At 41.5% G+C, this 27,151-nt stretch overlaps 1 protein-coding gene across 16 annotated transcripts in view; it reads right to left on the bottom strand.

The window, feature by feature from the left end:
* Window positions 1-27,151, bottom strand: part of LOC113918675 (LIM domain containing preferred translocation partner in lipoma) — a 667,221-nt gene that overhangs the window by 438,216 nt on the left and 201,854 nt on the right. For all 16 annotated transcript variants that reach the window (XM_027587354.2, XM_027587341.2, XM_027587344.2 and 13 more), the window contains one exon: window positions 6,430-6,631. In XM_027587354.2, the coding sequence (XP_027443155.1) occupies window positions 6,430-6,631 (202 nt within the window). The remainder of the gene's footprint in view (window positions 1-6,429; window positions 6,632-27,151) is intronic.

The raw sequence follows: 27,151 nt of genomic DNA, 5'->3' as shown, positions 1-27,151 counted from the left end.
GCATAATTATAACAAACGTCTAAGAAGCTGCAATTGCTCTCGTGCAGTTGCTGGCAACTTAATGGGACTGTCAGGATTACGGAAAGAAGATGTCCCCCATTTGCACCTGCAAAGTCACAGGCTGGATTCACCTTTCACGGCAGGGGACAGAAATTACAGGACTCCAGAGAAAAGCTAGCACACTGTGAGTCTAAATATTTAGATATGACTGTTCAGAGTTCACAATCAGTCCTCCCACATTTTCTGCCACCTACTCTTCCAAGTTTCACCAAAAAAAAAAAAAAAGAAGAAGAAGAAGAAAAAAGTTCACTAACCATAAGAAGAGAAGCAAAAGAAAAAAGCAAAAAAAAAGAGAAGAAGCACCAAATTGGCCTGTAGGTTAAACACAAAAACGGTAAGAGAAAATCCGTGCTACATTATTTAACTATATTGCCATTGGTGGCCATCTGTTTCCCTCGCATGTTAGCTTCTGTTGAGAAAATAAGTATGTCCAGCCAAACCAGTGTCATATCACTAATGGCTACTTCTCTACCAAGTATCAATAATCCAGGACTCATTGATTCCTAGGAGACAAGCCTGTCTTGCCTCTTTCAATCTGAGATAATGGAGATGCAGTGGAATGCACACGTTTGGGAAACTCAGGCTTGGACCCCAGTTCAGCCCCAAACCCTTGGATAAACTTGGGAAGCCATCACCTTCCCTCTTAGACTGAGTTTTCACATCTGACAAATGTAAGAACTAGAACACATGACCTGCAAACTCTTCTAGTTCTGCTGCTCAAAGACTTTGTGATTAATGCATGAAGAATGGCTCTGTCACAAAAGCAGAAATGAAGGAAGACTGGCTGCCATCTCCACCATGGGGGATTCCACTGTTTGTGACGGCATTTTGTTCTAGCTACTATGTCTACTCCAGATTATTCCCCCTCCATGAAACGGATGAATAATCTCGGGGGAGCAGAAAGCATGGAGAGATCCAGTCACAAATTTCCAGGGTCCTAAGCCTGGAATAGGCTTAGGAATGAATAGAATTCATTTCACCCATTCTGATTGGATTTTTCAAGTCTAGGTGAACCAATGTAGGCAAAGCTTGAAAGCTGAGGTCTTATGTATATTATCTAGAAGTCTATAAGGTATTATATGCAGAAACAGTTTGTGAGAAGAGCAACTGTTTTGAAATTAATCCCAGAAGAATCATGTAATAATAAAGTAATGGAGTTAGAGGAAGCCGTCTATCCCAATCTCTAATAAAGAGAGCCCTATAACATCAGTAAGAAGCCTAGACATGAAAAGTAGAGGTCAGCTCTATTATTTTACTAGCTACATGGTTACTGAATAAGTTATTTCACTTCTGGTAGTTTACCACTCAGCAAAATGGCAATAATATCTGTTCTACCTAACTCACAGAGCTACGGCAAGAATCGCCTTTGGAGAATGAAATGACGGCGAATATGGAAGTGTAGGATAAACCATAAAGCACTGTACAAATACAAAGGGATTCTACTGAATGAGGTCCCTTGAATTCATATCCTAGACAGTCGATTTTTCAAAAATCTTACATAAAAAATGTTTTCCAAAGGAACTTAGAAATTGGAGAAAGTTAAATTTCAGGCCACAAGGCAACCCCAAATATACAAACCTGGAAACATTACAAATGATTCTGTATGATAATCTAATTATCACATTTCATTCGACAAGAGTATTAAAAGAGAAAAAAAGATTGCGTGTGTGTGTGTGTGTGTGTGTGCACGTGCGCGTGTGTGTGTATGTGTATGTCTATTTCCAATTCCCAGAGTTGTAATGACAGGAACATTTCAGAACCATCTCAAGAAAATAATGTATTAGTAAAGTAGGAAAGCTCACTTACTTTGGTATCTACCAAGAACAAAAAAGAAAGATCTGTATACCCTGTTCTGCCATCCAAGTCTAAGGCTTTGTGTTTTTGGTTTGGTTTTCGTTTCGCAAATCTGGAGAAGATGGAAGACCCACATTATAGGATACAGAATATTACTGGCTAGTACTTTAAAGACCAGAAAAAAAAAAATGCATTATCTTGTCCTCATCAGCAAAAATAGAAGATGATGAGACAAAATCATACATACATAGCAACCACCCCATCAAAAAAAAAAAAAAAAAAAGATACAGGCATTTAACAGTATAAACTTTGTTAGAAGGCAAAACAATAAAAAATATATATGGGCTCATAAGCTTATTGCACTAAACATGAGAAGGCATTTAGAAATGCAGGGTCACTCAAAGAGGACTAAGGAGATACCAGTTGTTAAAGAAGATCCCTGGAAAGTCTGAGAACAATGGTAGCAAAATACGGGGATCTGAAGGCCTAAAGAGCAACTAACTGGGAAAAACGACAAAGCCCTTTAGAGAAAGGTTATTAGCAGAATACCTTTTAAAAGGAATTTATGACAGTTGGGCTCCCAGATGACTCAGTCCGCAGAGCCCGTGACTCTTGATCTCGGGGTTGTGAGTTCAAGCCCCACATTGGGTGTAGAGATTACTTAAATAAATAAATAAATTTTAAAAAAAGAAAACTCATGACATATGGGATCCCATAAACATAAGTTGATGTGCAGAATATGTGGGTACTTAGCCACTCTCAGTCAGAATTTAAAAATGAGAAAGCAAAGCCCAGACATTGCAGACATAACACCAAGGTAAGAAATGGAACTGAAAACTTCCAGGCGGCAGTGGTTCCATAACTCCTGGCCTAAAAAGCTCAAGGAATGGGGATGGGAGGGTAAAAGTAATTCAAACACAAACCTAACACCTAACAGGTAGCCGTGAAGCCGGGATCTGAATAAGCAGGTTTATATTGCTACGGCCTAAGCATTACCCCAAACATTACAGAGCACCTACTATGTGGCAGGTATCCTGCTGGTTGTCACTGGGAGTAAAGGCATGAGTCAGGCAGTCCCTGCCTCCAAAAACTCCAAGTCCACTGAAGGAGAAGGCTCATTTACAAGGAAGTCTGTTGGAAGGCACACTGGATAAGAATTCTCTGAGGTGAAGAGGTTATGGCATAGTGAGGAAGAGTCCTCACTAGAATATAGTGCAAGGTCCTATATAACTCTGGACTCAGACAGAGGGGACCTGAGCTCAGCCCCGAGCAGGCCGTGCACATCTGAGCAAATAACTTCTACCCTCTGCCCTTGACTTCTCACATTTACACCAGAAAAAGACAGACTGTATGCTTTCTATTAACTCTAACTTGCTGCCTTTGCAGTTAAGCTTTTTAGATGTCAGGCTCTGAACTAAGCTATGAATGAAAAGACTCTAGGGGCGAGAAACTGAGGGAGAATATGTACTAAAGGCAAAGAACAGGTGAGCTGGGACACAAGATCCCGGCATCTTCAATTCACCCTGCACATAAAAACTGTGTTACCTACTATCTGGGGATTTCACTAATGGTGCAGAGCATTCTAAATGGACCACCCCCCCCCAAAAAAAAGAAAGAAAGAAGAAGAAAAGGAAAAGGAAAAGGAAAATGGATACGAACTTTAAAAATGTATAAAAATGTAAACAAAAAAATAACATAAATCATAAAACTGTTTAGAGTAACAGAGAATGCACTAACATTTAAATTAAATAGAAAGTAAAGCAAATCTCACACTTCCAACAAATATCATGTCATAATACAGAGCAGATGAAGAGATGGAGCTTCATTTAAAAACAAAGTCTGAATATCCATGAACCTTTCCCCATATTTATCTTTAAAATGTATATATGCAAGGGAAATTTCTTCTTTCACGTATTCAAAAAAGGTTATATTAAAAAAAGAGAGAGAGATTGGCAGAATCGCAAGAAAGAATCAAGACTTCAGAGATTAAATGAGACTGAGTTGCTTCAAATGAGGATGCCATATTCCAAACTGTTTATTGCGAGAGAAGAATTACTGAGCAGAGCACTCACCCATCCAGCCATCCGCCATCCATCCAAATATATACATACAGAAGAACATACAGACATACATTTGACCATACACAATCATTCCTACTAAAAACACAGTAGCATACTAGGAGCCAAGAGCAACATAAGGACGAGTGAGAAACCATGTCTTGTTGCTTAAATGGGGAAACAAAGCTTACGTTCTTACAAGGAAGTACCACCATCACATGGGGCCTGGGCGCCAGAAATGCCAGGAAGAGAAGACCAAGCAGGATGGCACCTGGGCGAGGACAGGACTTGTTTCAGAAACGTAGGGGAGCCACAAAACCACAGAGAAGATCACCTCTCGTCTCCAAACTCCCATTTCCCATTTGCCATGTGAAAATAACCACTTACCTCATAGGGTTATATGAGAAGGCCATAAAATGGCACGAAGAAGCAGAGCGCTTGGCAGAGACCACATGTCGAACAGCGACACAGAAAGAGCAGGAGGAGTGACAAAAAACAGAAATGTGTGTGAGAGTCACAGAACACGATGCATGTGGACACTGAGGGAAGGGAAAGAGAACTTCTGATCCAGGCCGTGGCTGGCCATTTTGGAGAGGGCGACACCAGTAGGATTTTGACAGGTGACCAAAGGGATGAGGGTGGGATGCTGAGAAAGAGCAAATGGTTGTGAGCTGCAGAGTTTTGAAGAGGACGCCAGGGTCCCCAGAGAACCAGACAGGCAGTGAGCGAGCCTCACGGAGAGCAGTGAAGAGAGCAGGGCATCTCGAGAGCAAGAGAGTCACCCAAGGGGCCAAGCCACGGCTACTCATTGCACTCAGAATGTAGGGGTCTGAAGGGGGATCACAGCCTGCTCCTCCTCCCTCACATATGCCACGTATCGCCTCCTTAATATAGGACCTGCCCCCACCCCTCCGGCCGTAGGGGTTGTCACACCAATGAAGCCTTCCTCACACGCCTGCTTCCTACTCCAGGAGGGAGCCTATCTTACTCCTTTCATATTAGAGGGAAGTCCATTTCAGCTCTCCCCAAAAATTAGGGGACAAAATAACATATCCCCCAGTAAGCAAATAAGGGAACACGCTGAGAAAACAAGTAAGAAAGCCAACATATCGGCCCTTCCCGTCCCGGAGAGGAGGGATTCTCTTCCAAATCCCAGCCCCAGGCCTGCAACCACTAAAGCACCACCGCTAAGAACAGAGAAAACCAGTTCCACTAAGTCTTAGGTTGACTGTGGAGATGTCGTCTCCTTCAAGGCCGATCCAACTCAGACACCGCCATGGAGATTAGGTAGAGCACCAAGAGTGTCACTTCCTGTTTGTCCAGAGCAGCTCTTGCCCTCTCTGGAAAAAGGATACCCAAAGATCCATGGCCCCAGTTCAGGCGTGCACGCTGATGCCTGACTTCCCTACCACCTGCCTGAGCGTCCAGCCCCCTCACACGAGCTGGATACCTGGAAGAAGTCACTCAATTCTAATGACAATACCAACAGAAGAGTGAAGTGTTTGCTGGGGGCAGGGGGAGGACTAGGAGGGAAAGAGAAAGACCGAACTACACCACAGAGTATGGAACAGTCTCACAAAAACTTGCTGGAAGAAACACACTCATGTCACCCAAGAAGCAGTAAGAAACATCCTGGCAAGGGTAAGGTAAGGTCATTTTTTTTAAAGTGCAGGTGGGGGAGGGAGAAAACAGAGAAAGGGGGCGCTGAATCTCCTTTCACTGTCTCTTTGCTCTCAGCTCCCAGAAGTTTACCCTTCCTCTGTTGTCAGTTATAAGTCATTGTTTCATGGACTTGGCTGAGCTGCTGACATTGGTAAAAATATGGAAGCTCTTCAACCCAACAGTATGGCACTCTCCATGCTGCCTGTGAGGTTCAGTGTGGGAATGTGCAAGTATATACACACCCAAGATGCTGAGCTCACACGGCTCATCAAACTCCCGCTTGATGAGAATTGAATGTACTGCTATTACAACCCCTAGAACTAGGCTTCGCTCTCATTTGCCTGTGACCTTCAGCAAATGCAGATCTCACAGAGCTCTCCAGACAACTTTATCCCACAGCAGCCTAGGGGAGTCTTAACAATTCCAGGTGCCTCACGAGGTTCACTTCATATGGGTTTCCCATCAGACCACTTCTTGGCAGCATTGTGGGGACACGTGTCCAACGGCAAGAGGGAAGGGCAACTGGGTGGCAGACACATCTCTACAAGACAATGGGAAGGGGTGGAAGATAACACAGTAGAAGGAGACCAAGGTTCTAGTTTTGGCTCTAGCCCTAACTCACTGTATAACCACAGCCATATAACCCCTAAGAGGGCTCACTCTCTTTATCCCTAAAAAAAAGGCTGGCTTTGATAGTTTCTAGATGTGTTTTTAACCTTTGGCAGTCTATTAACTATGATAAGCACACTGAATTCTTAAGCTACCTTTTTCTGACACAACATTGTGTAGATAGATCACCTTTACTATATTGAACTCTCCCACTCTGGGCACCCAACTCTAAAATCCCCCCACTTACCTTCACCGCCAGGCTGCTTGTATGGGTTGTACTTGGGCTTTGGAGCAACTACTGGTGCAAATTTCTTGGGTGGTTGTTGTGTGGACACTGAAATGCTGGGGGTCCCAAAGGAATGGGTGGTCTCCATCCGCGCAGGCACATGGCCAAGGGGCTCACCAGTGCTTTTGGGTGGCAGCCAAGATGGGTGAGACATTGTTGGAATCTAAAGAGAAATGAACAGAGTTGGTTTACAGAAGCATGAAAATGGAGGCAACCTTCCTCCCTTCAACGCTATCTCCCCTTAATCCATACTTGATGAGATCCTGACAGAGCTCTCTGAGAAGGAGGAAAAAGAAAGAGAAGAGGTGAATGAGGGAGGAGGAGAAAGAGGGTGAAAACCTCACCTTCACTGGAGGAGGAGAAAATGGCACACTCCCCTCAACCGATCTTGAACACCTCTTTGGACAGTTACCTGTTTAGTGTCTAACACTCTTCAGGAAATAGAGAGGATAGGAAATGGTCCTTAACCTGAGGAAGTTTCTATGGTAGGAGAATCTGATAGCAGCCAGGTTGGACAAAAAGCTTCAGTTTTATTAATAACCTATTAAAATGAATACCACATAAATTAAACCATGATTAAGTTACCTAAATGAGGTGATATTGCCTAAGCGAGATAAAAATAAATAAAAGTATTTCCGGGGTGCAGAAAAAGGTAAAATTGCTTCTGGCCGGAAGCAGAACGAAGAGCTCACAAATGAGATGCCCCTCACACCGGGCCCTGAGTGCTGAGCAGAAGTTGGCCTGAACCAGGTCAGCATGGGCAAAAAAGTGCAGAGCACTCATGTCTGGTGTGACTGCAGGGGTCGAGGGAAAAGTAGCTAGGAGGCAACTAAAACGTGGGATGGAACCAAAGCCCAGATAGGGAAACCTGAATTTATTGGGTCAACATCAAGGAAGCACAAAAAGTGTACTCTCGAAACAAGGGCATAACCAACGCCATGTCAGGAAACTTTAAAATGACCCTTCTTGTAGGAGCAGTTATACTCCCCACCAAGGAGCACTTGTAAACTGGGAAGAGGGGAACCCTGTGTGCCTGCCACAAAGCCTGGGACCCTACTAGCACTGAGTAGCGAAGAGCTAGCAATATTCAAACCCGAAGGTCAGCCCCGCTTGACAAGCCTGAGGAGCTGAGCTGAGTGAGTCTCACGGGGACCATTTGTGAAAAACGTAACCAGGAGCGGGCAAAGCAGCCCAGCCAAAGTGCTGTTCTGATCAGATTACAATACACTGTATGAGGAAAGAAAAATGATGTGTCGCCTGTCAGGGTGAGCCAGTCACCCCTCCAGGCAGCCTGCAGGCTGGGGCTGAGCCTCCCAGACTGCTGGCTGAGGAGGAGGGCTCTCCAAGCCTGATTGCAACAGCTCTCCAGCACAGGGAGGCCCGGAAGGCACCCCGCGCCGGCTCCCAGCCCCAAATCCACCCCGTAATTCATTAATTGAACTGAATTAATTGAGAGGGCTACATGATTACCTCCAGATGTCTGTAAAGACAAAGACCAGTGGAAATGCAGGGAAAAATAAAGGCCTCAGCACGTGGCAGGGCCACGGAGAGACGGGGTGACAGAGAGGGACGGGGCAGCGTGCGGGCGAAGGCAGCCTCAGAGGGAGTGCCCTGACCTTGAACAGCCCCCTCCCCGCATCAGGGCCTTGGGGACCTCAACTCCCTCAAAATTAAGATAAAGCCCTGTCCCCCCTAACTCACGAGTTTTAGGACAACCGATGAGATCATGCCACTGAAGGGTCTCATATGCTCTGAAGTGCTATGCAAAGTAAGAGAAAGAAAATTGTCGGAGGTGCAGTTTTCGCAGTAAAAGAGGATGAGGCGGATCAAAGAGGAAGGCTCCCAACTAGGAATCTCGGGAAGCTTCGGTTACTACAGCCACGGTGACAGGCTTTCACTGGCCTCGCTCGGTTGCAGGACCCTGCTCTTCCTCTCCCTCCCTTGTCCTGTCTGCACAGGCACCGTGAGTTCCTTGAAAGGGCAAGGACCAGATTTTACATATTCCTAAAACCACCATGGAGGCCCAGCACAAAACCAATAGAGAAAAACAACCATGGATCTGGTTTACTCGTGGATCTTCACCCTGGCTGTGCATTCACAATCATTTGACAAGATTTAAGGGGAAAAAAAAAAAAAAGAAAAGAAAAGCCCATCTCTTAGGATTGAGAAACACTACACTTGGTCTTGTATATGTTGTTTTTTTTTTTTTTTTTTAATCGCGCTTCGATCTTACTGAAAGGGGTTCAAAGTGTCTGTTCTGCTTTCAACATGACTAAAGTGAGCAGAGGTCAAGACCACGTAGGACAGAATGAAGATATGAAAACCTTAATGCACTCTGCGCATGTGTAATGTAAATTGTATGTGTACATTTTAAACAGGTTAATATTATCACCCTTGAAACTTTTCTATAAACCTAAAGTTATTCCAAAATAGAAACTTAAAAAAATGGGTTAATATAGGATGCAGTGATTTCTAAAGCAAAGAGGCACATTTCCAGATCAATCCCACATTGCCAATTGACTGTAGAATCCTGGCTTTTTCAGATATGCCATAGATATAAAAGAACAGGCAACTTCTGGGAAAGTATAAAAAATGAAAACTTAAGCATCAATATGTAACTAATTGACTCCATCATCTTTACAGTTATCCCCAATACCTCATATTATTACCCTGATACTGCCCTCCCCATGAAGACACCTCCAGCTCCACCTCCTGAGAGTGCCAGGGTCTGGCCAGCTTACCTGTTTGCAAAGGACCTCAAAGGCAACCCCTCACACCATTCTCCTGTATGTCCACAGTGCGCCGGTGACACCATTCACAGGATTTACAATGAATGGTTCTGACCCCGCACTCCTGCTCATGGTGTGCCCACCATCTACACTGTCATTTTGGTCCCTTCACTTTCCACCAAGCCCGAGTGTTTTGTTTTTATTTTTTTATCTTGACCCAGCCTGAATGTCTCCAATGCTGTGAATATTTCCCTAACTCACACCCCTCCCCCACAAAAAAAAAAAAGAGTAGCTTAACTCCAGGTTCTTCTAGTACTTGTATCATACTTATAACAATCCACACGGACTGACCCAGTAAGCTGGCAGCTTCTGGGTAGTCTCACTAAATGAGCACGATGCCTGGCTAAGAAGCCTCCAGAAAGCTATGTTATGGATAAAGGAGTAAATGGATGAAAGCTGATCTCTTTGGTTACTCATCCCTCTTTAGGATCTCTGTATCTCCCTTCTTAGCCTCCACTGATATGGTCATCTCCTTTTCTCTCCCTTAATTTAGCAATGTAATGAATCCTGTTGATAGAGTTCCAGATACTGAACCATCTCTGCATTCCTAGAAAAATTCCTACTCAGTCACAGCTGTAGTGTTTGATATATTGATAAATTAAATATGCTATTTTATAGGGAATTTCTGTACATAGAATCATGAGTAAGATCATTCTATAGTGTTTCTCTCCTTGTGTTACTCATCATCATTGGGTTTCATATGAGGGTTCTACATCCTTTTCTACTGTTTGGATTTGTTTAATAATGATGAGGTTAGAATTATCTGATTCTTTAAAGTTTATCAGAACTTACTGTAAAGTCATTTGGATGTGATACTTTCTTTAATAATAGATCTTAATCATATTTCCAATAACTTCTATGATAGTTACAGCCTTTTTATGCTTCTTTTGAGGTCATTTTCATATTCTGCTGGAAACTCATCCATTTCTTCTAGGTTTGATCTCTCTCCGTTTCGATCTAGCTACCTCTCAATTAAAAATGATGTCTCATTTACTACGCATCATTTAGATCCTGAGCATCACTTCCCACTAGTCCTTAAAGACATAATTCATGTTTTCTATCATCCAGTTCAAGTTATATACCCTTTCACTACATTAACACAGCACCTGGAGTACTGTACTCATCACACGTCTCTGTCTCTCTGCTTGCCTGTATCCCAAGCTAAATTCTTGGATCCTTAAGAGCAGAAGTAATTATCACTCTCAAATCCCAGGGCCTAATACATGATAGATACTCAATAAAAATGTCTGTTAACTTAATGAATGAATAACTGTATTTGCCTGGCATTAGAGCTCCAGATGAATCAGATTCTCATCCTGTACTGAGATGAATCAGATTCTCATCCTGTTCTCAAGAAGCTTAAGGCCTACCTGCAGAAGAGATATTTATATATGTGAAAAGAGAAAAAGAGCAATACACAGCATACCAAAAGAACTGACATGTGTGTGATGGGAGCTAGCATAGGGAGGGGTGGCCCTTGACAAGGACTTTGAAAGCTGCGTGGTTCTGAAGATAGATGGAACAACAAAGATAATGCCTGGAAATACTGTAAGCTCAAGGAAGAAGCAAGGTCCTTCCATGGAACAGGCAGCAGACCAGCTGTATTAAAATGAGGAACTCAAGGGAATATTTGGGGAAAAGGTTCAGAAGATAAATTGAGCTTGCTTTTTAAAGGCTTTATACAGAGAAATAAGAAGCTAGAACTTTAATCTCTGAATAGTCATCTAACAAGAGTAAAAACTCTACGTACGAAACATGAACCAGTTCAGGATGGATCCAAGGAAGGTGATAAACACAATAGCACACACACAGAGTCTCCATGTCCCCAGTTCTAGTCTCAACTTTGCCAGTGTGACCTTTAACAACAGGGGATACTCATTTGCAAAATGAATGTCTGTAAAGTCCCAATCAGCTCTAATAGTCTATACTGCTTTCCTTCTCTGAAACCTGAATTACAGCCCTTTATTTTGATAAATGCGTCTGAGGAAACCTCACAAGTTTAGTGAACAGATGAACTAGCACAAGTCAGTTGGGGTTTCTCAGCTTCTCCAAGAACGACCAACATAAACACAAAGATAAGCAGTGGTGAGAGCTGGTTGTGCTGGACCAAAACTCACCCTGCTCTTACTTCCTCTGGTTCTAGGTCAGTTTCACTGTAAGTTTACAATCATTGCGAAAGCAAGAAGTGAAAGGGAAGATCTCCACGGAGGCTGTGAAAATACGCAAACACCATCACAAAAGAGACAAACAAGAGAAATGGCCCTGGTCTAAGTGAAGGGAGGCCGAGAGCTGGGCTCCCTAGACACTGGACTTTCAGGAACTTTTGCCACATGCAAAGCAATGAAGAAGCACCTAAAAAGCTTTACTTATTACCCTCTCTCTATCGCTCTCTGTGGTCTCTTCCTAGCTGTTCAACGGGTACAAAAAAGCCATTGACAATAAACAGCAAGTGTTTACTGAGGACTTACTATAAGCCAAGCAATTTTCTAACAGTCTTCACTATTAGGTGAGGTAGAGTTATCATTCTCCACATTCGGCAGGTCAAGAAAGTAAAACTATAAGAATTAAATAACTTGCTTATATACACACACACATACACTGACAAACTGCAAAGCTCAAGTCTTCAACCCCAAATCCATGGTCTTCATCATGGTACTACCTTCCTGTTTGGAGGGGGAAAAATCATAATCCAAAGGAAGTCACACTTAGAAACAGTAGATTTTGCTCTTATCTCCATTCCTAGCTCCTGGATATTACTTACCAGGTCTTCTCTACTCTGTTCCACTAAAAATAACCATCATGAACCACAGGGTCATATACTGATGAAGCCAATAGTCTGACCAAACTAATCAAAGCACAAACAGCCAAAAAAGGCCAGATGATTACCAAGACCCTTCCTCTGCAGATGAGAAAACAGGATGACAGGTAAAGTGAGGTTTAATACTTAAAAAAGCCACTTAACCTCTCTAAAGTTACCATGTGAATGACAAGTCATTGTCAGCCACAAAAATAGAACTAACTAGTGTTTGCTCAAGTTCTTCTTTCCTAAAATCAATATTATACACTTCTTTAAACATTTACATAGATCATCAAAATTTAAAAACAACCAACCAATCATTCCACGGCATCATCTAACACCAAGTACTGTAAGTTTAAAGTAGCAGTTTTCAAGACAGTCTGTACACTAGACTCATCTGGGGATCTTTATGTGTGTGTTCTGATTGAAGGGTTGAAAATAATTGACTTAGAGCGTTTATATTAATCTTTAAATCATGTTGCATTAGTCCCTAAATCTCCTTTGGCAATTAACCCAAAGCCTGGCTCTTGGTCAATGTTTGCTAATAAATGAATGATACCGAGGGAAGAGACAAGTTTTAACATACTATTTTAGTGGTAGAAAATTTGAGAGACTGAGGTGTTAAGTGACTTAAAGATCAGAAGTAGCTGATGGCCGACCCAAGTTCAGGATTCATGTCCCTTAGCAACATTTTCTTTCTTTAAACAAGCAATAGGGACACCTGGGAGGCTCAGTCCATTAAGCATCTGCCTTCAGCTCAGGTCATGACCTCAGGGTCCTGGGATCGAGCCCCAGGTCAGGCTCCCTGCTAGTGGGGATTCTGCTTCTCCCTCTCCATCTGCCCTTCCCCCTGCTCCTGCTCGCTCTCTCACACACTCTCTCTCTCAAATAAATAACTAATAGTAAAATAAAATAACAATAAAGATTTAAATAATACTTTTTCTATAACTTTGGAGGTTTTTCACTATCTTTTCCCTTTACCTAAAAGTCAGTACCTTCCTACAATTTCAAAACTGCTTTCTTAATGGTCTGTTAAAATGGGACAATGTGCTTCCCTCTCTGGGCTACAGCTAATCATCCTTTCTACAGCTCAGTATTCAACTAGAGGATACCTGACCTTCTGAATTAGACCCAGCTTTCAGGCAGAGCTCTGCCATGAGCTTGCAGGGCACCCTTTCCTCTCTCTGAAAACAAGGTGACTGGATTAGATGAGGAATAAGGACAACCCTACTCACAAACTCTTCTGATTCCACGGAAGATCCCGACTGTAGAACAGGCCCCAAACGAGCAAAATCATGGAAATTCTAGATCATCTACAATTCTCCTCTTAGCTCATCAGTAAGAAAGCAAAGCCCTCTTTTTTAATTCTTCTTCTTTGTTGGTCACCCGCTTCCGTGACTCCTCAGTCCTCACCATTGAGGGAGAGAAGCTTAGATTGATCTCAGAGATTACCAAGGTATCAATCAGGATTTCTTATGCACAAGTAAATAAGTACTTCGGGCAAACCTCCTCCAAGTGATGTAGGTAAGTCCCTAGCAGTCTAATTACGAAGCAGGTACACCGTGGCATATGATGGAAGCGTGGGAAGACAATGTTAAAGAATAAGGCAGGCTGCAAATTACACAAATTGTTCGCTGAACAGCAAATGTAATCACTCTTCCTCTGAAGCATCAGGTCAGATGAGAGCCGGAAGGGCAAAGTGGAACCTGCCATGGGCTGAAAATGTCAATGTATTCACTCAACTTCTCTCTCCAGGCAACTCTGGCCCAGCCCTGGCTAAGTGGCCCACTCTCTGCATGGGTAGTTGGCATGACTTGGAAGGGGTGACTACAGAACAAGTCTGCAGAAATGCCAAACCTTTATATAGGCTATCGGAGACACAACTGGAAATACTGGAAAAAGCTCTGGACTTAAATGCAGAGGACTCGGGTGTAATTTCGAGCTCAGCCACTGACTCAGTGATGACTTTAGTCCGTTGACCTCCTTGAGCCTCAGTGTCTCTCCTTATCTGTAAGATCAGATACCTCCTGCCATTCCTTCCACCTCTCATGTTCCACGATTCCTCCGACAAGTCTGCAAGTTGAGTGAGCTGAGCTTTCTTACAAAACTGTCTCGACTCCCCTGAGTCCCACTGACCAGGGAGTGTAAAGTGAAAGGAGGCAGGACAGGAATCCACACATAAAATACCAAGCTTCCTTGCAGAGAGTTAGTATGAATACCAATTAATGCTAAAGGCACAACCCATATTGCTGGCAACACTGTGGGTGACAAGAACCACTGCACCACATCGCTGATCCCAGGTAAACTAAGAAGCGGCAGGGAGGGAAGCATCAGTCCAGACAAATAAACTTGTCCTTCTGACAAAAAAGTGAGGCAGAATAGAGATACATGTCGACACTGAGCTTTCATCTCAGCTTGAGAATGTCACACAGAAAGGGGACAACCAACCACGAGAGTGAAACAATAGCATTGGAAGACCAGGGCATGCGGAGGAAAGTCAAAAAGAGAAGAGAACCAAACCAATTACTGACTAACTGGTCTTTATTTGCCACAACTCCCATCAGTCACAGGAAAACAGACAGGGGTGACAACAGCCAGGACAATGTCCAAGAGGTCATAGAGTCTAGCTGTGAGAAATCGTAGGGACTGATTTGTTCCTTCTAATTTGAAAATTCAAAACCCAGGATTTAGAGAAGGTGGAGCAACTCTTCCAAGGTCACACAGCCCCTAACTCGTATCAGAGGACGCATTCAAGCCCAGTTGTTCTGCTTCCAAAAAGCGTTTGCAATAGGAAAGTTTCAGCAAGCAAGCCTGTAAGTCTATTGATTATTGGATGATAACTAGAAAGAGTGGGTAAAAGGTATGGAAATGGACAGAGGAGTCAAGAATCTCTCTTCCAAGAGTCAGTGGAAAATCATGCCATGGAAAATCAGCACCAGTCATGTGACCCCAACCTTGCACTCCAGGCCACACCACAGCAATGGTTCTACTGGGCTAAATGACCAAGAAAATATTTACCCTCTCTGGACCTCAGTTTCTCCAGCTCTACAATAGTAAGCTTTAAGAAGATAATTTCCAAAATTCCATCTCATGACATCATTTTATGTTCTATAATGGTATAGGAAGTCTGTGAAATGTACCAGGCTCACAAAAAACGTGTTCCTAAGGAGGTTTCCTCTAAGTCTCTGATACTTACAGACTGTCTTTCTGTCCAAGGCTAAGAGAAAGGGGCAAACCACACCTTGAGACTTTGAGCTCAGAAATCTACCAAAAGTGAAAATCTGAATTTACAAAGATGAGATTCTGAGTACCTGGTTCATAAAGGTTTTAAAATCCTAATTTATGTCTTTCTTGCCCCTCCAGTAGGATAAAACAGTGCGTACGGAAAAGTCACAGATGCAATCTCTAATGAGGCCTAGCAATCTCTCCAGTGGTACCTGAAATCTTCTCATTCCAAACCTGCCCCTAAGTGATAGGTCCACAAGTTAACTGCTGTTCACTTGTCTGCATTCTCCTGACAGCTTGTTCCAACTTGTAATAAAATATGCAAACACTATGTTTGTAGTTATGTGTTTACAAGTCTCTTGTGCCCATTAGACAGGTCATAGAATTTTATTAGCACTCTGAGGGACGTTTAATTGATTTCAATTTTTTAATAATTTTTTACACTTTCTTTTATTAAAAATTCACTTTAAGGGGCACCTGGATGGCTCAGTTGGTTAAGCATCTGCCTTCAGCTCAGGTCACGATCTCAGGGTCCTGAGGTAGATCCCCGCATCAGGCTCCCGGCTCAGCAGGGAGTCTGCTTCTCCCTTTCCCTCTACTCCTCCCCCTCTCATGCTCGCTCTCTCTCTCGCTCACTCTCTCTCTCAAATAAATAAAATCTTTTTTTAAAAGTCACTGTAATATAAGCAAACAATAAAAACAAATAGAATAACAGAAAAAATTTTGTTTTAGATATAACTTGGAAAAGTTGAAATATTTAATTTTGTCTTCACTGAAGATGAGTCCACCATTGATAAATCTCAGGCCATATTTCCATCGGACAATATTACACACGACTCTGTGAAGCAATGTTTATTCAGGCCATATAACCCACTAAGAGTAATCATAGCTACAAGACACAGAGTTAACTGTTATACTTCAGCCTTCTGAACATTAAATTGCTCAAAAACGTGTCACCTGTCAAGTATGCTCTTTGTACCCTAATGTCATAGCTGCTGGTCATAAACTAGCTTACAGCCTTTGCACAGTTTAGACACTATAATTTGAATTACTGTTAATGAGTTTTGGTAATATTACTATAAAGTTTCCAAAGTAATCTTTGTTTCCCGATTACTTAATTTTCATCTTAAATTTCTGCCAAACCCCAAATCTACTCCACTCTCAGGTTAAAACATAAGGATATTGTAAAATTAAATAAAAATTCCCAGACATTGGACAAATAAAAGGGGAGAGTGGAGAGATACAGACTTTCAACCTGCAAGCACCATGAGACACAGTTTTAGAAAACAAAGAGATTCAACTTCAACTTCATGCATCATCATATGCTCTGAAATAATAATTTTTGTTTAGCACCAGTCCAAGAGCCTGGAGAAATTTCTCAGTATTAAAAATGGTATGAAAAACAGACAGGCTTCTCATTAGAATGTGTTATAAATTCAAATTATGTAAGAGAGGCTCGTTTTGCAATTTCACATTTAATAGCAAAACAATTGAAACCATTTTCAACTGGTGACCTTTTTCTTAAGTCACGTTGGAAGTTGTTGCACTTTTATTTCAAGATTTTGAAACAGAGACAAAATCTGTGGAGGCATTGACCAATGGCAGCTGAGTAAAAACGAGCCAGGCTGTTTCGGATCAGTTTCAGAATGACATCGGTGAATATTATTCCCTTTTAAATCTCCCTCGATGAGAGTATTGATGTTGTGCCTTCTGCATTTTTATCAATTACTGACCGCCATGCAAAATAAACAATGCAACGTGTGAAGAAAATACTAGTTTGGCTAATACTCTGGGAAATCTCTCTCTCACACACACACACACACACACACACACACACAATATACATTTGTAAGGTAGTAGGCAACAACGTTCAACAATACATAAGTTTAACATCCAAGAAACATGAAACTGTTCATGAACATATTTCTTCTAATGTGGAGCTGAAATTGAAACTTAACCACCATCTGTGAATTTGCTTGAACATATCTAATGACCAGGAATTCATTACCTCACAAGGCAGCCCCTTCCGTGGCAGAAAGTCGTAACTGCCAAAAGTATTATGTGTTCCCATAAAAACCACCTATCAGTCCTACCTCTGCCCTCTGGAACCACAAGCCCCCTGACACATGGCAGCCCGACACATGGCAGCCCTCCAGATATTTAAAATAATTTGTTAGTTTTTTTAAATTTTTTTTTTACTTTTTAAATTCTCAACTAATTTTTCCCCTGGTTTATTTGTTTCTGTGTTCCAAGTTTAGAAGTCCAACCCCCCCCCACTTTTTTTTTACAACTAGCCTTATGACTTTAGAATAATAACATAAAATTTTAAATCTCAAACCAGTAGTTTTCAAACTCTCTTTGGCAAAGTAAATAAATAAATGTTTCCTCATGCCAACTTCTTAAGAAAATCCCAAGAACAAAATGAACAAATTGATAGAACTATTCCTCGCACCTTATTTAAGTGTTCATCCTTTGGCAGAATACGTTCCACTTTGAGAGGGGTAAGTCCAAAATGCATTACTTCCCTAGCCTTCCTATGAGGGCCATACTGTGAGCCAGGCTGAAAACCTGCTGCTCTAATGTTACAACAGGGACTGCAAGTAAATAAAGAACAAAGATGGCATCTTCCTTTATTTTCCTAGTGCCCAATACAGAATCTTTTCCATCATCAATGCTCAGAAAGTGATTACTACATAAAAAAGAAGGTAAACATAAAGGTTTGGGAATATAAAGAGTCAAAATCTGTTTTTGAATCATGTTAGTTCACATTTCAAACACTGTCCTCCACAGTTCATTATAATTAGGGGGACCATACATCCAAGGTATGCTTGTTGTTTTGATGTAATTATTAACAATGTCCCCTTTCACTGTCAAAGGTGTCCCAGTTTAGATGATAACTTATATATAGTCATTTACTTATCACACTGTGATGATGAGGTTTTGGTTGCTGAGTTCAAGAGAATTGTCAATATGATAGGGTCTTCTCCCAAGGGCTCCATATAGCCAAAGACCTCCCATACTTTGAGTTTATTACTGCCATTGCTAAGAGGGCAGAGCAATTAGCAGAAGTAGAGGAGGCTTTCAGACTTCCCTGCTCCAAAGACATGTGCTTCCCAGTAAGGAGAGAATGTACTAGAATGTTTCTGCAGGAGTAGAAAAATGCAAGATACAGCAGAAATCTAGCAGAAGCTGGTATCAGTGACCCTACTCACTCAGCCTTTCTTCTGAAGCAAAGATTACTGCCTTTTTGAAGAAAACCAGATGATTTACTTCAATTACATCTTTACCATCTGCCCATTCCTGTCCCCTACCCCCACCAATATTACCAGTGATTTCATCATGTCTACTACATTTCAAGTAGAAGGACAACAGGTTAGCCTGATTCTTCGCTTGGAACAGAAGAAAACAAGGCAGTGGACAAGAAACTGAAATAAAATGTGTCCAAATTCATTCACTAGGGTACAAGAGTTAAGGTGAAGGGTACTACTTATAATTGTTTTACATTTCTAAATAGGGGCTACACGAGAGTTAAGGAAGATGAAGTCAAAAGAATTCAATGCAGTCCCACAGGCTATAAGTCAATTTAATTTATTTTAAAGAAACTATTTTATATGGATTTCCACTGCAAATTTTAAAAGTATATTCTACAGGGGCAGGGGAAGGGAGGAAGCATACAAGATGGAAAGCTGACAACCCTTGCCAAAGATGGAACTCCCCCCCAGACATGGTAAGCACTGTTACGTCATAATATTGCATGTCTCCTTGTAGTACTTTCCAAGATGTTTAAAACCAAAACAGTTTAGAATACTCTCCCAGCTCAGGATCTTCCCTCCTTATGGCATTTTCTCTGATAAATAGGAATTTCCCTTAGGGATTCCCTAAAGTAAAGTGGTTGCATTACCTTCTGTTATATAATTAATTGCACTGACAAATAGAGGTCTCAAAGAACATAATTATTAATCCATCCTCAGTGTAGTATCTACAGTGCACAGAGGCTTATGGAAGACGTGCCCGTGTTGTGAAAACTGTAAACTTACTGTGTTGCATATGGTGGATGAGCACTCAAACTTGCCATATTGCAGAGGCTGTCTTGCAGGTAGGGTTTGATTACAAAAGAGGTTCTGCCAAAATATATGTACTGGCTTGAGATTTGGAAGGCAAAAGTAAGACAAAGGCCATGTTCCTGCAGCTTTGGCTTACTTCCTTCTGGAAGCATGGCCATGGAGATGAGACTTTTCTGCATTCACATTCCCGTATCCCATCTGTAGCCTTGTAGTTGTCAGGAAGCAGCTATGACAGACGGGTGGCTGGACTCCATGTCTCAGGATCCAGGTGCTACCTTCCTGACCATGGCTTCTTAATCCCAAATACAGTGCATCCTTCCTCAACCCAACAATCCTGTGGTAACCCCATGATTCTCTACGATCCTTCCAATTATTTAGAAGCACATAATACCGTGTATTAAATTCTTCCTGCCTAAAAATACCTAGAGTGGTTTGTTTCCTATAGTAAACCACATATAAGCCCCCCACACTATCCTTAAAATTAAGTTTGCCAATAACAGTAATGACATAATATCAACAAGAAATAGACTCAAATCATTCACGGTGCAAACAAATCCCGAATGCCTATACAAGCACTCTAACCATTGCTAGGCAGCAGAACCATGCACAGAGCACAGCCATACACAGAACCGACACGGCGCCAGCCCTCAGAGCCCCAAGTCTGGTGGGAAGAGGCATGCCAAGGCGGGGGCAGCACTCAGGGATGTGGAGCAAACCCACAGGAAGCCTCATCTAATCTCAGCATTCTCGCCTCAGCTCTGTCACTAACTGGCCACGTTTTCTAATTAAGGGGGCTACATGGATGAAAGTCCCCTTAAGCTCTAACATTCCACATCTCTACGAGTTTTTGTACTCATGAGGGAATTTACTTGGATTCAAGTCCTCACAAAACTTCCTAAATTTCCAGTTCCCTAAATCTGAAGGTCAGAGGCCAAAGGTCACATAATACACAAACCTCACATAGTTAAAATAGGAACAGGAATCAGTGACCCCCAAATGTTACGCACAGTGGCAGCCTGCAGCTGGAAAGCCGCAGGGAGAAAAATCCAAAATTGTGGTTGCCATGTTGTTAAAAATACCAAAGAACAAGCACAGCTTCTTCAGGGTCTGTATCTTCTTTGAAAACGTCTGCCTCACTGTCTGAAGAAAAAGGGAGTATTTACATTCCCTTTCTTCTCTGAAAGTACTCAGGCCAGAAACAGAGTGAAAGAAATAATAGGCAAAAGCACTAATGCTTAGCTCTCTCAAGAAAAGTCATTAATGGGGCGCCTGGGTGGCTCAGTCGTTAAGCATCTGCCTTCCGCTCAGGTCATGGTCCCAGGGTCCTGGGATCGAGTCCCGCATCGGGCTCCCTGCTTAGCCGGAAGCCTGCTTCTCCCTCTCCCACTCCCCCTGCTTGTGTTCCCTCTCTCGCTGTGTCTCTCTCTGTCAAATAAATAAAATCTTTAAAAAAAAAAAGAAAAGTCATTAATTTCTTCATGTCCCAGACACGAAAATCTCTGAAACTCATGAAAAGAGAAACCTGGTCATACATCGAAGGGCAGCTGTGGTACCAGCTCCAATGATGGCCTCAGGCCAGCGCCTCCCAGACCTCACTGGGCCTTCATTTCACCACCTGCAAAATGGACACAACCCTCCCTGCTCTGATTACTTCACAGGTGCTTCTTTAAGGAGATCAGGTGAAATACTTAACACGAGAGCATTCTGTAAGCAGCAGATGATGTATATGAAGACAGGTCATTAATAGAGGAATTTCAAACTATGAATGGTACTCTTCAAGCCCAAAGCAGCAAAAGGAAATAGAAATATAGCCATATTTTTACAATCTTATAATCTGGAGGAAGAAATGGTGATCAGAATTGTGACAAACAATCATGTCCAAAAGAGAAGAGAAACCAGCTCAGTTCTGTCATAACTGTCTCAGTTCCTGTGGCACATACAACAATAGAAAGATTGCAGGGAGGGACAGGGACAGCCTTTGTGCTGGCAGCACACCAAGGCCATGGACATGCTGGACCAAGAAAGTGACATTTCCACCTCGGTAATTATAATAATCTCACAGTGTATGTCCTCTAAGAATTTTTGTGTGGCTCTGTGCAAGTGACTTCATCACTTTCTCAGCTGTGTCTCTTGGAAAAGAGAAATCTCTCTCATAACTGAGGGGTGAAGCATCATACTGATAGTTCTATGAAACTGCACAAGTAGAGGGAGCGAGGCCCAAGCTCTAGGTTTGCTCACCTGGATGGACAGAAATGCAAAGGCAGACCTTGCCCATGGCTGGATTTCAGGATCCCAGGGGCACAGGCAGACTCGGGTAATATCTGAGCAACAACTAACTTTCAAGGAGGTGGAGAGCCTAAGCGGTCAGTCAATACAACCAAAATCTGAGCTCAGGACCGAGAGGCAAAGTAGTGGCAAAGTAATCCTCCATCTTCAGTCTATTAACAAGCAGCCACCTTAGGACACAGGTAAGGTCTGAGCTGAAAATCAAGTCCCAGATCCATAGACACAAAGTCACGAGAAGAGTTAACATTTCACAAAGCAAAATGGCACCCTGCGCGTCCGCAATGGGCTGGAGTTACCAAATCGATGTCCAGGGCCTTAGGACATCAAGTGACAGGGAGCTAAAATAAGATAAATGAACCCTACCTGTAATTCACCAAAGAGGAGACCTCAATGGCAAACAAATACAGCAAAAATAAATAAATAAAAATAAAATATACACACACTTACACAACTTCAATAGAAGGAAAACACAATGAGATAGTACTTTTCACACAGAGCATGGTATAAAATTAAAAGATTCAGAAAATTTGCTTTGAGAATAGCTGTGTGGGGAAAGTGGCACTCAAAATGTTATGTTTCTTCTTATAAATGCATATTATGGGGGTGCCTGGATGGCTCAGTCAGTTAGGCGTCCAACTCTTGATTTCCACTCAGGGCATGATTTCAGGGTCCTGCAATCGAGCCCCATGCCTGGCTCCCCAGTCAGCAAGGAGTCTGCTGAAGATTCTCTCTCCCTCTCCCTCTACCCCTTCCTCTAGCTCCCTTGCTCGCTCGCTCTCCCTCAAAATGAATAAATAAATCTTTAAAATAAATAAATAAACGCATGCATATCATGCAGGTATTTGACGTATATTTGATGTCCACAGCTGCTCTGGTACCACAATGGCAGAGTTGAGTAGTCGTGACAGAGACCAACTGGCCCTCAAGGCATAAAATAGCCACCCTCTGACTCTCTGCCGAAAAATTCTACAAATCCCAGTTCTAAACTAAAAACAGTACTGTTTCCCATTACTCCAGATATAATAAATCTGTTCTTTCTTCTTCAGCCTTGTCTGGTTATTGTTTAACATGACCTGTAATTCATATCAGGGTCCACTTGGATACATATTCGTGCTATAACTCATTTTCATTAAGGCTTACCAATTACCCCAAGGCCATTAGAATAATCCTCCCTCCTCAGAATGTTTCGAGACGTTGCTTTACTGCATCTTAGTTCCAAGCGCAGGTAGGTGCTCTGTGTCTGGGGGTTCTGTGACTGCAACAGTATCCTATCCCAGCACCAACACCACCATGTCAGTGAGGGCTGCTTTCTAATGTGCTGGAGCATCTGGCCAGGCTGGTCCCCGTTCCTCATTACTCCTATTTGTCAAATTTCTCTTAGCTATTTTGCCTGGGTTTTTATCAAGACAGTCTTAGAATTTAATTTTGAGAAGATTCGAGAACAATAAACTTGAACGTTGTGCTGAGATGACATGAAATGTACAGGGAAAATAACTACTTAAAAACCTCTATATTTCCATTTAGGAATAAGGTGTGTCTTTCCATTTACTCAAGGGGCCCTTCATGTGACTCAGAAAGTTCTAGGAGCTCTTCTTCATACAAGCCATGCACCATTCTCATTAAAATATGTTCTTTTTGTTTTGCAGTGAACAGGCTCCCAAACATCGCCAAGTATTCATTTTTAAATGCCATATACAAAATATAACTGCAAATGAGACATGAGGAGACATGTTTAACCTTACAATAACCAAAGAAATGCTAATACCAAAGAAACGACGTAGCTAATGCTGGCACAACTGGCAAGATACTGACTCACTCACACATTCCTCCTGCAGTTATGGAAACATCCCTTTTAGAACACAAGTCATCAGTGGATTTGAATGACCATGAAAAGTTAACCTCTGACCCTGATATCTCAACCCTCCGACATCATGTTTAAAATTTTTGATGGACTAAGCTACATTTATGCATAAAAATGGTAATCACAGCAATACATATAAATAATGGAATAATTAAGTAAGATATGGTATAACCACTCAATGAAATATTAAACAGATTTTAAAATTGTAATCATTCAAGAATATGCAGTGATACAGAAAATACTTAATGGATGATGCCAAGTGATACATAGCGCTATGGTAATTTATGCTAATAGCTAAAGATTGCAAGGGAATACACAAAAATGATAGATTATACCTGTATCTAGGTGGTGGAATTATGGGTGACTTTTTCTTTTCTACGAAATGTTCTGAGCTTTACATAACGTTACAACATTATTTATACAATTAAAAAATAAAAAAGAGGGGACCAATTTTCAGGTGTCTTCCAGATCAACAGTTTGCAACTCTTTTGTTATTGAAAGGGGGAAATGAGGCTCAGGCAAGTGCACCAGCTTTCTGAAGGCGCACAGACCAAGTCACAGGCAGAACCGACCCTAGACCCCAGCGCTCAAGACTTTAGAGGTGGTATTCTTTCCTACCCAGCACTCCACGGTGTCCCTTTTCTAGGGGCAAAATCAAATCTGGGGTCATTTTAATATTTTTATATATTATAAAAAAGTAAATAAAAAGACCAATGCTCAATTACCTCTCTAAGAGAGCAACAGCTTTTGATTGGCTGGAGTTTCAATTAAACTTTTCTAAACATGGCTATTCCACAGAGGAGAAGTCTAGTTAACTCTTAACCAATTAAGGGGTCAGGGTCACTGATCCCCCAAGCAGTGGAAAATTCACATATATCTTTCAACATCCCCCAAAACTTACCTACTAATAGCCTACTGTGGACTGGGAGCCTTAGCAATCACAGAAATAGTCAATAACACATATTTTGTATGTTACATGAATTCTACACTGTATTATTACAATAAAGGAAGCTGGAGAAAAGGAAATGTTATTAAGAAAATCGTAAGGAAGAGAACACACATTTACCATACTGTGCTGTACTTATTTTTTTTTACATCCACTGTAAGCGGACCCACACAGTTCAAACCTGTGTTGTTCAAGGGCCAACAGTATGTCTTTTCTACAAAAGCTTGTTCACTACAAAGCTTGCTTTTGTAGAAGTAGTACCTTCCTCATGAAGTCACAAAGCAACCTCAGTGCTAAAGAAAGCAGTAACTTAACAATAAAGATAAACTTCAGCTGTGGACATGCACTTTAGAACCTAAGAGGTGTCAACTTGCAATATTTAACTCCAGGAGAGAAAAAATTCCTTCAAAATTCAAAAGCTAATGAGAACAATTTCCTTGACGTTTCTCACTGCAGCCTGACAACACATTTGGCAGAGAGGTGTTTATATACCTGTATACACAATGGATAACCATAATTAGTTTCTAATATCCCGTAATGTCTAAAGATAACATTTGGAGCCCACATGCATTCAAACATTCTGTGAATTCTGAGGGGTTCTAATTAGGTCCCAGTAGAGGTAATATTTAGAAAGAAACAGGGTAAAAGAAATCATCAAATGAAAGAGAGTAAGAATAAATGGTTAATAAGGCAGAGAGACTCGTGTGTGTGTGCGCGCGCGCACGCACGCACATGCACACTATGATTTAAGCATTATCTATTGAAAGCACATCTGAGCAACCACCTCTAGCAACTGGCGATATAGTTTCCTATATCCTGATATGCCACAGACCTTTCTCCCTAATTCTATGGTTTTCTAAACATTGAGATACATATCAATCATCCCTCCAACTGCTTTTTTTGGTCACCTTCGGAAAAAAATGCCTAAGTCTTTCAGTCTGCCTGACACTATTCAAATCATGATAAAATAAAAACGAAGGGCCAGAGGTTGGGGTGAGGCAGAAGTTAGGTAACATTTTATGTAGTATAGAAACAGATTTAAAAATTAAATATATTCACATAAGTATATTATAATTACAAATAAAATATATGTTATATATAAAGAACCTCAGCAGAGAGGAAGGATTTGGGTGTTCAATTTACAATGAAAGATAAATATGCTGGCAACGTCCTCACTCGTGTTCATTCTTTTCCTCTCACATATACCTCTAATTCAGACTTTTGTGCTTTTAATGTTAGACACGTCCTAGCCCAGTTGACATTACAACCTTCCTGTTAAAATGCCCGTCTCCTCCGCCAGACATAAAGGTCCTTGAAACTTAGGCAGAAACTATATTTTAATCATGTTTTCAAGTTATAAAGCATCTTACACAGTGCCTGATAAGGAAAATACATTTTATTAGGCAAAATGTGTATCTATCTGGGGCAAACCATGCTAAGAAGGTGAGGAGAAAGTAGAGAAAACTGATAATGATATTTACCAAAACTATCAATTAAAATGGATATGTGTCCATACTATCCACAGTCAACACGAACAAACAAACATACTAAATTTTCCAGGAATACATGACAAAATATTTTCTGGGTCTGGTGTCATCCCTGATGATGTCTAGGAACAAATGCACCACAGCAGGGTGAAAAAGAAAGTACCATTTAAGCTACAGCAGAATGAAATTGGATTCAAAAACAGAATCCTCGTAAAACTGAATATCTGAAGAAGTCAGTAATTTCACAGTAAAAACTTAAAAAAATAAAAATAAGTAGAAACAAGAAGCTAGACACCAGTAAGCCTCAGTGGAAAGCAGAGAATGTGCATCAGTGATAAAGCGGCATCATACTGACTGAAACCAAATACTGATGAACCCTGTCTGGGCCTGAAGTTTTTCTATCAGGCAGTTGGGCCCTCTGTTCCTACAGGGTTTTAAGTGTCAGCAGAGACACAGAAGGCACCACTGCTGGGGCAGAGTCAGACTCCCGGGAGACAAGACCATGCCTGGAGGGAGGACAGCACCCATGCAGAGGACAGGACACGGGAGAAGGGGCCAGCAAAGTCAAAGCATAAACTTTTTATGGAGAAGTTAACATACCACTAACATCTGGGGAAAACTTCAAAAAAAAAAAAAATGCTACAACAATTTAAAAAAAATAAATAAGATCTTCCTTATTACCATGCAATGAACATTTCATATACATACTATTTTAGGTACTGAGGAAGTATACAAGAAAAAGTGTATATAAATCCAAAAAAGCTTAGAGTTTACCTAGAGAGTGAAAACAAACATCATCATTACTAGATGTAAATGTGGAAAAAGATGATTTATTTTTCTTTCTTTCTTTCTTTTTTTTTTTTTAATGTGGGGCTTGAACTCACGACCCTGAGATCAAGACCTGAGCTGAGGTCAAGAGGAGGACACTCAACTGACTGAGCCACCCAGGCGCCCCAAAAGATGATTTCTTTAAAGAGCTTTCATACCCACTGTGGTAGTTAAAAAGTGCACACCAACTCTGTGACAAAGACAAGGCAGACATTATTAACTCATTTTATAGACTTGGAATTTGATGTTGAGAAAAATCAATCAATCGATCTGCTCTATCACACAAACAGCCAATGACAAAGCCTTAACGCAGAAAACAAGACTAGGGATTCTAAAATAAATACGCGTTCCACCGGATCACGGCCCCTCCCTTCCAGCTTTACGAAGTATGTGGGGGACC

This window comes from Zalophus californianus, chromosome 1 (assembly GCF_009762305.2).
Source record: "Zalophus californianus isolate mZalCal1 chromosome 1, mZalCal1.pri.v2, whole genome shotgun sequence".
NCBI classification, from domain to species: domain Eukaryota; kingdom Metazoa; phylum Chordata; class Mammalia; order Carnivora; family Otariidae; genus Zalophus; species Zalophus californianus.
The sequence above is the reverse complement of the archived record's forward strand: the minus strand, read 5'-3'. Positions and strand labels throughout refer to the sequence as shown.